The following is a 13,922-nucleotide window of genomic DNA, read 5'->3' on the forward strand; positions in this document are numbered from 1 at the left end:
GCAGCAGAAACTCTAAATACGGCCCTGGGGGGCTACATTATATTCTGTGGGGGGACTGCATTATACTCAAGGTACTACATTATATTATGGGGGGCTACATCATACTATATGAGGGGTTACAGTATACTCTATGGGGGGCTGCATTATATTCTGTGGTGGGGCTGCATTATTCTCTCAGGGGACTACATAATATTATGGGGGCTACATCATACTATATGAGGGGGCTACAGTATACTCTATGGGGGGGCTGCATTATATTCTGTGGTGGAACTGCATTCTCTCAGGGGACTACATTATATTCTGTGCTGGGTGGCATTATACTATATGAGGGGGGGCTGCATTATACCCTATGGGGGTGCTACATTATATTCTATGGTGGGGACTGTGTCATACCTGAGAGGGTTGCATTATATTTTGTGGGGTGCTGCATTATATTCTATGAGAGGGGACTGCATTATATTTTATGAGGGGGCTACATTATATTCTGTGAGGGGGCTACCCCAACCCTTGCTACATTATTAAGACGTGAACTACCTTTTATTATACCCTGATATTAGCGCTTTTTACCGCACAATTGGTGGTCTTGTATCTATTTCTATGTAGCTATATAGTGGGCCCCAAGAATGATTTTCTCTGGTGGGCCCAAGGTGCTCCAGTCCGACGCTGGGTAGCACCCCAAAGAAAGATATCATCTATGTACCATCACCACCTCAATATCTGCACGAAGTGATCACAGGCATAGACGAAATCCTATAGTATAAGTATATGCGGTTGTAAGAACCCTCATCAGGACGTGAATACAGCACCAAGCACAAAATAATAATGTCACTTCAGTGTATCTGTTTGTATGATCAATTGCACTGCATGAATTGGAATATGCTAAAAGTAATGCTTTACTGGTTAAACTACCATGAATTTTTTGTTTCTGTATATAGTCATATTATCGTCACAAGAAAAATGTATTTTTGTCTTTTTTTTTTTACATTTCCAGCGTCATTAACAGCAAAGGTAAGATTATTGTTTGGTAAACTACAATGAACCACAAATTATTACAAATAAATGCTATAATTATTACAATTGAGCAAAAAGATTCATGCTGTTCTGGTCCAGCATCCAATCTATATTGTGATGTTGTAATGTGACAGATATCAAGACTGCAAGTAAATAGGCTTCATGCAATGTCATGATACCATGGGTCCTAGTAAGCGCAAAAAGAGCCTAGAATTATCGGGTCGAGAATGCTGGTCAAAGAATGAAGGTTGCCTTGGTCCAATTGTTACAGAAGACATTGCAGGGCATCACAAATAGTTTTGACTCATCTGAAACAGCTAGGTAGAATTACCTTTTTATTCCACCATTCTAATCTTTTTTGTATTTCCAGTCTATGTAATAAGCTGATATAAATGAGATGTCAATACCTAGCCTGTTCATGTCTATTCAGATTGTGGACGTCGCCCTGCAGCGCGAATGAACAAGAGGATACTTGGTGGCAGAACCAGTCGACCCGGTAGATGGCCATGGCAATGCTCTTTACAGAGTGAACCTAGTGGGCACATTTGCGGCTGTGTCCTTATAGGGAAAAAATGGGTATTAACAGTGGCACATTGCTTTGAAGGGTGAGTTTTTACTTACTTGCAAATAGAGTTTTTTATTATATAATTACATAATAGGTTAAAAAATGGCTTCGCTGGTCATATGGTTGATGTAAACTTGTCGATCTTTTACAGATCATTTTTTTCTGCGCTAAAAGATATCTTCTTGTTATAGTGGATTCAATATACACATTCTTTTTTTATTTTTCCTACCCTAGTTAAAGAGGATTTTTCACCAGTTTTTGCATGTGAAACTGGCCACATCATGGAATAGTGGCTGCAGAGCAGAATAAAACGCAGTTTTTATTTTTTATTATCTCATACAGTATATATTGCACAGATATTATCTAGTAAAGTTGATATGCCGAATTTTGCTAAGACCAAGGTGGCATGAATAGAGAGTCCTCTCTGGAAGTGGTTATTTTTGCCATGCATGTTGAGCATTCATAAGCAGGACTCCCCCCCCCCCCCCCCCCCTTTCCCAAAAAGGTCAGAACCAGCTTTCTCGGTTTCTCTGTAGTAGATAAATAATGACACACAGCCCCGCTCTTCTCACTGATCTCACTGCCAGTACAACTACAAGCAGGGGAGGGGAGTAGTGCAGAGTTGTGTGTTATTACAAACAACACTTGCAGCTCTCATTTCACAGCAGTCAGTTTACAGAAAGAGGAGTACAGCAGAGCTGTGTGTCTTTAGAAACCCCTTTTGAAGCTCTTCTCTCAGCAGTCAGTGTGCATAGAAGAGGAGTAGAGCTGTACTGTGTGTCATTTTGAAACACTTCTTGCAGCTCTCATTTCACAGCAGTCATTGAGGTAGTAAGGGATGTAGAGCAGAGCTCATAGCACTGTGAAGGGAGAGCTGCAAGAGGTGTTTGTAATGGCATACAGCTCTGCACTACTCCCATCCCAAACTTCTAATCACAGTAGGGTTTGGCTTTGAGGTCATTACATGTCTCACACAGAGAAAGCTAGGTCTGACCATTTCTGAGGGTGTGTTCTTTTTATTTTTCCATCATGATGTCAATTGTTTGTGATTGGTTAACATCATAATGACAGGAGGAGGAACTGAGCATCGATGAACAATTTCAACAAGCTTTATTCAAAGATTAAAAAATACCATGTAATTTCATATAAGAATATCATAAAGTAACATGAACAAAGATGAAAATCAAAGAAATGCTGAAGACGTAGCCCCCATACCCCTACTCCCCCACCCTAAAGTGACTACCCAAAATGAATGTACATAGCAGGCCCCTGCCAACACCGCCCCCTCCCCCCCCCCCCCGGAAACACAAGGGAGGGACAAAAAAGTAAGGCACTGGACACTAATAACGATGTCAGTATGGACACTCGTGTGTCCCCCCAGAGCGACCCCTAGCCCTATATATCATGTAGCATAAGTAATAAAAACACCATTGTGGTGTCAAAGATCATGAAGCTAACATGAGGGCAATAACAGGGCTTCTCCGGTCTATAAACAGATAGAAAAAAATACCAGTATACCTAGTCTAGGAGGTAAGCCCCCATGCACACAGCGGTGCCGACCCTGCTGACACTGTGAGGAACAGATAACACATCTTGAACGCCAGCATGGAAGCAAGAGCTTACCTAGTAACAGGGCAGGGTGGAGAGACAGTCGGGAGGTGGTCCCCGACGCGCGTTTCGCGGCCACAAGACGCCGCTTTCTCAAGAAAGGCAGGGGCCTGCTATGTACATTCATTTTGGGTAGTCACTTTAGGGTGGGGGAGTAGGGGTATGGGGGCTACGTCTTCAGCATTTCTTTGATTTTCATTTTTGTTCATGTTACTTTATGATATTCTTATATGAAATTACATGGTATTTTTTAATCTTTGAATAAAGCTTGTTGAAATTGTTCATCGATGCTCAGTTCCTCCTCCTGTCATTATGATATGTTTTGAGCAGATTTGGTGAGTTCGGAGTTCACTGGCGGTATTTTCGCCAGAACCCGCTGTCTCACATTATGCATTTGGGATTGTTGTTCTCTTCTTGGTTAACATCATGCTGGGAATAAAAGTAACCGCCTTAAAAAATAATCTCTGCAAACGCAAAACCACTGCAAAAATTAGCATATAAATTCTACTAGTAAATATCTCCACAATGGAGTTTTATTCAGATCGGCAGCCACTATTCCTTTATATGACCAGTTTAACATATTCATACTGGTGAAAGATCCCATATAATTTATATCCTAAAATTAAATGAACTTTTTATATTGACAGTTCATTTATGGAGGGTGATGCTATAGACCAGGGGTCCCCACCCTGTATTTCGGGAACCACATGTGGCTCTCAGTCCCATGAATTACTGTCTGCCTGGCTTGGTGCATTAGGTGCATTAACTACAGCTGTAGCAAACGGGTATGAAGAGTACATCTCAAAATAGTGAATTACGTGAGTAGCCCCGCACAGAAGAACAGATCTGGATGCACATATACTGGTTTTAGGGGTTTAGAGATACATTTAGGTATGGTACACTGGAGACCGGATGATACTACCTGTCAGAGTTGGTGTTTGAAGCTGGATGCGACAGAGTGTTGAGAGTGCTTGATGGGAGAATACTGTGGGAACACCTGGATCTTGATATTCTGCTTTAGAGTAATTTTTGTGGAAAAGCTTTGGTTATCATTCTACCAGTAATGGGGGCTTTGGTTGCCACTACTGTGAGGGTGGAGGGAGATGGATGTGACTAGTGAGTCCCGACTTTCTCTCAGAGCTGAATGTGGTTCTCAAGGTCAGAAAGGTTGGAAACCACTGCTATAGACAATAGGCCCCTTTATAGCTCTTCATGAAAGATATTCTGCAAATTTTCTGATGCAAATTCTACTGGTGAACCATGGAAGCTGTTGTGAGTTTAAATGGTCACTGTATATTCAGACAACTTAATCTCATTTGTCAGTTAATGTGAAAAATAGACAATCTATCAGTTACTTTATTCATAAATGATGTTGTCCTATCACCAACAAATCACTCCACAGTGTTGGCCAATTTCTACTTGACCCATTGTCCAATGTCTATTGTAAAGTGAAATCTGCAGGAAAGGCACAGATTATGGATAGTAGAGGCAGGATATTATGTCTCTGTTCCTTCTATCCTGTCTGTCAAACTCCATACAAGCATAACACACGAGAGTAGTGCTGGTTAGTGAGTGAGGAAAAGTAAGTCTCTAGACCTCAAACGGAGTGAATGGCAGATTACAGAGCTTCATCCAATGGATGACATATTTGACAATTTTTTGCAACATTGCAAGAATACAGCATTTTAGTTTGGAATATATAATAAATAAAGATCAGTTCATTGCTTGCAGAAAAAATCCAGGTGGTTTATTGATAATAATTCAGGACAATTTAGTGGTTTTTGCAGCAAATTTCACTACATAGTCAGCTTGTTAAAAACCTGAGAGAGATTTGATGTGCACACTGTAACGTTCAAGAAGGGAGGTGCCGGCTGGACATTCAAAGTCAAGTATATATGAGAAAAACAGCCGCACTCTAGTCTTTGCGTTTATGTAGAAAATTTAGTTGCTTTTATTCACATGTACAGGCACCACCAAATAATTTTCAAAGAAGAGAGGGTGTGATTGCGGACAACATGGTTAACGTTTTGACCAGGCACGGTCTTTCTCAAAACCTCGCTTTTATATGAGGAGTCGATAGGAAGAATAAGGAGAAGGAGAAATATAGCAAGGGAGTCCCCAAAGGCAGCTCCAGGCAGAGTTCAAGGGTAGAGTGTCCGTCTCATTGGTGATGCCGACCGTGCCTGGTCGAAATGTTAACCATGTTGCCGCAATCACCCCCTCTCTTCTTTGAAAATTATTTGGTGGTGCCTGTACATGTAAATAAAAGCAACTAAATTTTCTACATAAACGCAAAGACTTGAGTGCGGCTGTTTTTATCTTATATACATGTTAAAAAACAGAACATGCCTTCAGGAGTTTTCACAACTTTAGCCTAATAAATTGTTCCGTCTTATGCGTTTTTGATGCAAGGTTTAGTTATCTTACTAAAAGGAATCTGTCAGTAGGATCAACCCTCCTAAGCCACATGAGCATGCAGGTCATAGGAGGCTGAATAAAATGATACCTAGATATCTGTGATCTAATATTTTATTCGAGAGTATCCCACATTTTTCTTATGTACAGTAAAATAGCCATTAAGATCTATGGGCCGGACATAGATCTCCCTGAGAATCTGCCTCCAGAGCTTGTTTTAAATGAAAGGGGGCGCTACCAGTGTGAGACATGTAATAACTGACAGTATGCTCTGCTGATCTACATGTCTCACACTGGAAATGCCTCCTTTTATTTAAAGGGACACTGTCACCTGAATTTGGAGGGAACAATCTTCAGCCATGGAGGCGGGGTTTTTGGGTGTTTGATTCACCCTTTCCTTACCCGCTGGCTGCATGCTGGCTGCAATATTGGATTGAAGTTCATTCTCTGTCCTCCATAGTACACGCCTGCGCAAGGCAAGATTGCCTTGTGCAGGCATGTACTACGGAGGACAGAGAATGAACTTCAATCCAATTTTGCAGCCAGCGGGTAAGGAAAGGGTGAATCAAACACCCAAAAACCCCGCCTCCATGGCTGAAGATTGTTCCCTCCAAATTCAGGTGACAGTGTCCCTTTAATATATAAGTTCTGTAGGCAGACGCGCTGGAAGACCTGTGTCTGGCCCATAGATCTGACCATGTACAGCGTACACAGAAAGCTGCCAATCAGTGGTGGAGGAGGGGTTATGCAGAACTCGTGAATATGCTTGACTTCCTGGCAGCAGATTTACTAGTTCTCTAATATATCCGCTGCTGATACAACAGTGATTTTATCAACAATACAGAGAGCAGCCAAGTAAGGGTTGCATCGCTGAAATCAGGGTCTCGTTATGCTGCTCTCAAATTAGGTGTCAAAAATATGTTGACATTTTCTCTTTAATATTTTAGCTTTTAAATAACTATGCAATGCATTGTATTAAAGGGATATTTGCAGGTTGTCTTTTGAGCAATTCAGAGCAATGCAATCTCCTTATAGTTTCTTTATTTCTGGGTCTGTAGCACTGATGGCAACTCTGTAGTATTAGTAGAACCTGCACAAGTTCTGCTGTAACACATTCACCCATGGTTGGTTTGTTATGAGCCTGTATTCACACATAGAGTTAACAGGGGATTTGAACAAGACATAGGTTCTGACACAAGACAATGATTAGGAGACCTGCAGTGAAAGCTGTAGGCTGGTGATTTATAACTGCATCTATTCCTAAGATGAGAGGGAGAGGAGGGAGGGGGAATGAGGTGAGCAGCTAACTGCTACATAGAAAACAATGGGCAGGAGAGAAATGACTGGGATGATAAGAGTTAACTCCTCACCTGGAATGTAACTACTGTGCACTCTGGGCCAGGCACTAGAGGTTGGGCTCCATGGAAATGAGCTGTACAATATAATAAACAAAAGCTCTCATTGCAAGAGAATGACAGTAGAGAGAAAAAGCAAGTCAATTGCAAACTTGCTTATTTTCATTCTATCTAACTACAGTAATTAAAGCAATTTAAGAATATCCCTTTAACTATGTTTAGAACAGACCTGTTTTCTGAGTGTGGGGAGCAAAGGTAGAGACTATTCAGTTATAAGGTGCTGCAGTTTGATTGTTTTTAGTGTCTGTCCATCCAATATGGTTGTTTTACAAACTTTTGAAATTATTTCGATAATATTTTGCATTTGTTCAGAACAGTATACTTTCCATGAATTATGCATAATGCACACAGCTACATACACAGTAGGGGATGAATGTATCAATTTCCATTAAATGCAGTGAATTATTATAGCAATCATTGGGCTATTCTGCATTGTAGGAGCATATGACTTCTTTTGTGAAGGTCGGTTTGTATTTATTGCCTTTCACAGGACATTTCAGTAATTGCTGTTCTGAGAACAATATTACAAGCTACATTACACAGCAAGAGGATATATTTTCTTCAATTTGATCTATTTTTCTACTTCTTTTAAAACTAATAGTAAGTTGGTAAATTAGGTAAAAGCTGACAGCGTTATTAGGTAATAAAACCAGTTGATAAGAGCTATGAAGCTCAATAGGGAGGCATTTGTTAAAGGCTAATGTTTCATAAGAAATTCCAGGGAATGGTTCTAACGACTTCATGATCTCTTTCCACAGGGAACCATATAGAATGACAATTCGCCAATCTAGATTATTGCTCTTCTCCCTTTTAATAAGTCTGTAAGTGGCTCCCCTGTAGAGCTCCAGTTGACAGAAATAAGTTATAGATATAGAAAATGTCGTCAAGAAACACGAGCAAACATTGTCCATCTGTGACATATATTCATTTTAGCACATTTATAGGTGGAATGTCGTTTATTTGCTGTTGGTGCATCTTTACTCTATAAAGGGACAACTCTACGCAGTGTGATGGAAGACCAATTCATGGCAAAAATGTAAAACACGCTGATGTCCGAGCCCAAACATCTGGACTGAAAGAGAAACACATAAATGATTGAGAAAATAGTTTTTTCTCCCCACTAGATTTGATTTAACATTTGCTACACATTTGGTTCTAATACTCTAATGGGGTTGTCCACTTGTCCACAGGTCGAAGTGTGCCCAGGTGCTCAATTAGGGGGTGTGGACAAAAAAGGGGGCAAAGATTAGCATTGATCTTTGTTGTATATGGTTGCCCATTCATTTTAGTGGCCGGCGTATAAAACTACATTTCCGTTTCCACTTCCTAGCTAGCCTCATCTTCTGGTGACTGATATTAAATCTTGTGGTTTCAGAAGACAGATCAGATTCAGTTAAAAATGGGAATATTGCAGGTAAATTATACGTAATAATAATAATAATAATTTTTATTTATATAGCACCAACATATTCCGCAGCGCTTTACAACTTATAGAGAGGACTTGTACAGACAATAGACATTACAGCATAACAGAAATCACAGTTCAAAACAGATACCAGGAGGAGTGAGGGCCCTGCTCGCAAGCTTACAAACTATGAGGAAAAGGGGAGACACGAGAGGTGGATGGTAACAATTGCTTTAGTTATTCGGACCAGCCATAGTGTAAGGCTCGGGTGTTCATGTAAAGCTGCATGAACCAGTTAACTGCCTAAGTATGTAACAGTACAGACACAGAGGGCTTATAACTGCATAAAGTGAATGAGAACATGATGCGAGGAACCTGATTATGTTTTTTTTTTGTTTTTTTTTTATAGGCCACACAGGGATCGTTAGGTTAATGCATTGAGGCGGTAGGCCAGTCTGAACAAATGAGTTTTTAGGGCACGCTTAAAACTGTGGGGATTGGGGATTAATCGTATTAACCTAGGTAGTGCATTCCAAAGGATCGGCGCAGCACATGTAAAGTCTTGGAGACGGGAGTGGGAGGTTCTGATTATTGAGGATGCTAACCTGAGGTCATTAGCGGAGCGGAGGGCACGGGTAGGGTGGTAGACTGAGACCAGAGAGGATATGTAGGGTGGTGCTGAGCCATGGAGTGCTTTGTGGATGAGGGTAGTAGTTTTGTACTGGATTCTTGAGTGGATGGGTAACCAGTGTAATGACTGGCACAAGGTAGAGGCATCGGTGTAACGGTTGGTGAGGAATATGATCCTGACTGCAGCATTCAGGACAGATTGGAGCGGGGAGAGTTTGGTAAGAGGGAGACCGATTAGTAGAGAGTTACAATAGTCCAGACGAGAATGAATAAGTGAAACAGTAAGAGTTTTTGCAGAGTCGAAAGTAAGAAAAGGGCGAATTCTAGAAATGTTTTTGAGGTGCAGATAAGAAGAACGAGCCAGTGATCGGATGTGGGGGGTGAATGAAAGCTCGGAATCAAGGATGACCCCAAGGCAGTGGGCATGTTGCTTTGGAGTAATGGTGGAACCGCACACGGAGATGGCAATGTCAGGCAAAGGTAGGTTAATAGAGGGAGAAAACACGAGGAGTTCAGTTTTTGACAGGTTCAGTTTCAGATAGAGGGAGGACATGATGTTAGAGACAGCGGTAAGACAATCACTGGTGTTTACTAAAAAGGCAGGCGTGATATCAGGAGAAGAAGTGTATAATTGGGTGTCATCAGCATAGAGATGGTACTGGAAACCAAATCTACTTATTGTTTGTCCAATAGGGGCAGTATACAACGAGAAGAGGAGGGGGCCTAGGACTGATCCTTGAGGAACCCCAACAGTAAGGGGAAGGTGAGAGGAGGAGGAACTAGCAAAACATACAGTGAAGGATCGGTCAGAGAGATAGGAGGAGAACCAAGAGAGAACAGTGTCTGTTGTGAATTCTGTGGCCAAGCTCCCTCCTGTGGTCGAGAGTGGTACTTCGGCTGGTTCTGTCTATGAGCTTCCTTTGGTGGATGAGAGTGGTACTGCGGCTTCTGAGTTTCCTTCCTCAGGTGATGAGGTTAAGTCGTTAGGTGCTGCTCTATTTAACTCCACCTGGTGCTTTGATCCTGGCCTCCAGTCAATGTTCTAGTATTGGTCTTGCTTCCTCCTGGATCGTTCCTGTGGCCTGTCTATCCTGCATAAGCTAAGTTTTGCTTGTGTTGTTTTTGTTTGCTATTTTTTCTGTCCAGCTTGCTATATTGGTTTTTCTTGCTTGCTGGAAGCTCTGAGACGCAGAGGGAGCACCTCCGTACCGTTAGTCGGTGCGGAGGGTCTTTTTGCCCCTCTGCGTGGTTGTTTGTGGGTTTTTGTGTTGACCGCAAAGCTATCTTTCCTATCCTCGGTCTATTCAGTAAGTCGGGCCTCACTTTGCTAAATCTATTTCATCTCTGTGTTTGTGTTTTCATCTTTATTCACAGTCATTATATGTGGGGGGCTGCCTTTTCCTTTGGGGAATTTCTCTGAGGCAAGGTAGGCTTATTTTTCTATCTTCAGGGCTAGTTAGTTTCTCAGGCTGTGCCGAGTTGCATAGGGAGCGTTAGGCGCAATCCACGGCTACCTCTAGTGTGGTGTGATAGGATTAGGGATTGCGGTCAGCAGAGTTCCCACGTCTCAGAGCTCGTCCTATGTTTTTGGTAATTGTCAGGTCACTTTGTGTGCTCTGAACTTCAATGTCCATTGTGGTTCTGGATTACCTGTTCATAACAGTACTGGAGGCCCAAAGTACTAATGCTTCTCAATAGAGGGAAAAGAGAAGTTCTGAGACCATTTTTTTTTCTTTGCACTGTGTTCTGTCTTTCTTTTCCCCTTTACATCAGGGTGGTTCAGAACACAGGTGTGGACATGGACATTCAAGGTCTGTTCTCTTTGATGGATAATCTCGCTATAAATGTACAGAATATTCAAGATTTAGTGGTTCAGAATCCTATGTTAGAACCTAAAATTCCTATTCCTGAGTTATTTTCTGGAGATAGAGCTAAGTTTTTGAATTTTAAAAATAATTGTAAACTATTTCTGGCTTTAAAACCCCGCTTCTCTGGTGACCCAGTTCAACAAGTTAAGATCATTATTTCTTTATTACGTGGCGACCCTCAAGACTGGGCATTTTCCCTTGCGCCAGGAGATCCTGCATTATGTAATATTGATGCGTTTTTTCTGGCGCTCGGATTGCTGTACGACGAACCTAATTCAGTGGATCAGGCAGAGAAAAATTTGCTGGCTCTATGTCAGGGTCAGGATGAGATAGAGATTTATTGTCAGAAGTTTAGAAAGTGGTCCGTGCTCACTCAATGGAATGAATGTGCGCTGGCAGCTATTTTCAGAAAGGGTCTCTCTGAAGCCCTTAAGGATGTCATGGTGGGATTTCCTATGCCTGCTGGTCTGAATGAGTCTATGTCTTTGGCCATTCAGATCGGTCGACGCTTGCGCGAGCGTAAATCTGTGCACCATTTGGTGGTATTATCTGAGCATAAACCTGAGCCTATGCAGTGCGATAGGACTTTGACCAGTGCTGAAAGGCAAGAACACAGATGTCAGAATGGGCTGTGTTTCTACTGTGGTGATTCCACTCATGCTATCTCCGATTGTCCTAAACGCACTAAGCGGTTCGCTAGGTCTGCCACCATTGGTACGGTACAGTCGAAATTTCTTTTGTCCGTTACTTTGATCTGCTCTTTGTCTTCCTATTCTGTCATGGCATTTGTGGATTCAGGCGCTGCCCTGAATTTGATGGACTTGGAGTTTGCTAGGCACTGTGGGTTTGTCTTGGAGCCCTTGCAGTGTCCTATTCCATTGAGAGGAATTGATGCTACGCCTTTGGCCAAGAATAAGCCTCAGTATTGGACCCAGCTGACCATGTGCATGGCTCCTGCGCACCAGGAGGATACTCGCTTTCTGGTGTTGCATAATCTGCATGATGTGGTCGTGTTGGGGTTGCCATGGCTACAAGTCCATAACCCAGTATTAGATTGGAAATCAATGTCTGTGTCCAGCTGGGGTTGTCAGGGGGTACATGGTGATGTTCCATTTCTGTCTATCTCATCATCCGCCCCTTCTGAGGTCCCAGAGTTCTTGTCTGATTACCGGGATGTATTCGATGAGCCCAAGTCCAATACCCTACCTCCGCATAGGGATTGTGATTGTGCTATCGATTTGATTCCTGGTAGTAAGTTTCCTAAGGGTCGACTGTTTAATTTATCTGTACCTGAGCAAGCCGCTATGCGGAGTTACGTGAAGGAGTCTTTGGAGAAGGGTCATATTCGCCCGTCATCGTCGCCATTGGGAGCGGGGTTCTTTTTTGTGGCCAAGAAGGATGGTTCGCTGAGACCTTGTATTGATTACCGCCTTCTAAATAAAATTACGGTCAAATTTCAGTACCCCTTGCCGCTGCTGTCTGATTTGTTTGCTCGGATTAAGGGGGCTAGTTGGTTCACCAAGATAGATCTTCGTGGTGCGTATAATCTTGTGCGTATTAAACGGGGCGACGAATGGAAAACAGCATTTAATACGCCCGAAGGCCATTTTGAGTACCTGGTTATGCCATTCGGACTTTCTAATGTTCCATCAGTGTTTCAGTCCTTTATGCATGACATCTTCCGAGAGTACCTGGATAAATTCCTGATTGTATACTTGGATGATATTTTGGTCTTCTCGGATGATTGGGAGTCTCATGTGAAGCAGGTCAGAATGGTGTTCCAGGTCCTGCGTGCTAATTCTTTGTTTGTGAAGGGGTCAAAGTGTCTCTTTGGTGTTCAGAAGATTTCATTTTTGGGGTTCATTTTTTCTCCTTCTACTATCGAGATGGACCCTGTTAAAGTTCAGGCCATTTATGATTGGACTCAGCCAACATCTCTGAAGAGTCTGCAGAAGTTCCTGGGCTTTGCTAATTTTTATCGTCGCTTTATCGCTAATTTTTCTAGTATTGCTAAACCGTTGACTGATTTAACCAAGAAGGGTGCTGATGTGGTCAATTGGTCTTCTGCTGCTGTGGAAGCTTTTAAGGAGTTGAAGCGTCGTTTTTCTTCTGCCCCTGTGTTGTGCCAGCCAGATGTTTCGCTTCCGTTCCAGGTCGAGGTTGATGCTTCCGAAATTGGAGCAGGGGCTGTTTTGTCGCAGAGAAGTTCTGATTGCTCGGTGATGAAACCATGCGCCTTCTTTTCCAGGAAGTTTTCGCCTGCTGAGCGAAATTATGATGTTGGCAATCGAGAGTTGCTAGCCATGAAGTGGGCATTCGAGGAGTGGCGTCATTGGCTTGAAGGAGCTAAGCATCGCGTGGTGGTCTTGACTGATCACAGGAACTTGACTTATCTCGAGTCTGCCAAACGGTTGAATCCTAGACAGGCTCGTTGGTCGCTGTTTTTCTCCCGTTTTGACTTTGTGGTTTCGTACCTTCCGGGCTCTAAAAATGTGAAGGTGGATGCCCTGTCTAGGAGTTTTGTGCCCGATTCTCCGGGTTTGCCTGAGCCGGCGGGTATTCTCAAAGAGGGGGTAATTTTGTCTGCCATCTCCCCTGATTTGCGGCGGGTGCTGCAAAAATTTCAGGCTAATAAACCTGACCGTTGCCCAGCGGAGAAACTGTTTGTCCCTGATAGGTGGACGAATAAAGTTATCTCTGAGGTTCATTGTTCGGTGTTGGCTGGTCATCCTGGAATCTTTGGTACCAGAGATTTGGTGGCTAGATCCTTTTGGTGGCCGTCTCTGTCGCGGGATGTGCGTTCTTTTGTGCAGTCCTGTGGGATTTGTGCTCGGGCTAAGCCCTGCTGTTCTCGTGCCAGTGGGTTGCTTTTGCCCTTGCCGGTCCCGAAGAGGCCTTGGACACATATCTCTATGGATTTTATTTCGGATCTCCCCGTCTCTCAAAGAATGTCGGTCATTTGGGTGGTTTGTGATCGCTTCTCTAAGATGGTCCATTTGGTGCCC

The 13,922-nt window shown here is 42.7% G+C and overlaps 1 protein-coding gene across 1 annotated transcript in view; it reads left to right on the top strand.

Annotated features, from left to right (window-relative positions):
* Positions 1-13,922, top strand: part of CORIN (corin, serine peptidase) — a 649,735-nt gene that overhangs the window by 620,923 nt on the left and 14,890 nt on the right. Inside the window, exon 19 of the mRNA XM_069744507.1 lies at positions 1,442-1,616. Within this exon, the coding sequence (XP_069600608.1) occupies positions 1,442-1,616 (175 nt within the window). The remainder of the gene's footprint in view (positions 1-1,441; positions 1,617-13,922) is intronic.

Source organism: Ranitomeya imitator, chromosome 1, assembly GCF_032444005.1.
Source record: "Ranitomeya imitator isolate aRanImi1 chromosome 1, aRanImi1.pri, whole genome shotgun sequence".
In the NCBI taxonomy this organism is placed as follows: domain Eukaryota; kingdom Metazoa; phylum Chordata; class Amphibia; order Anura; family Dendrobatidae; genus Ranitomeya; species Ranitomeya imitator.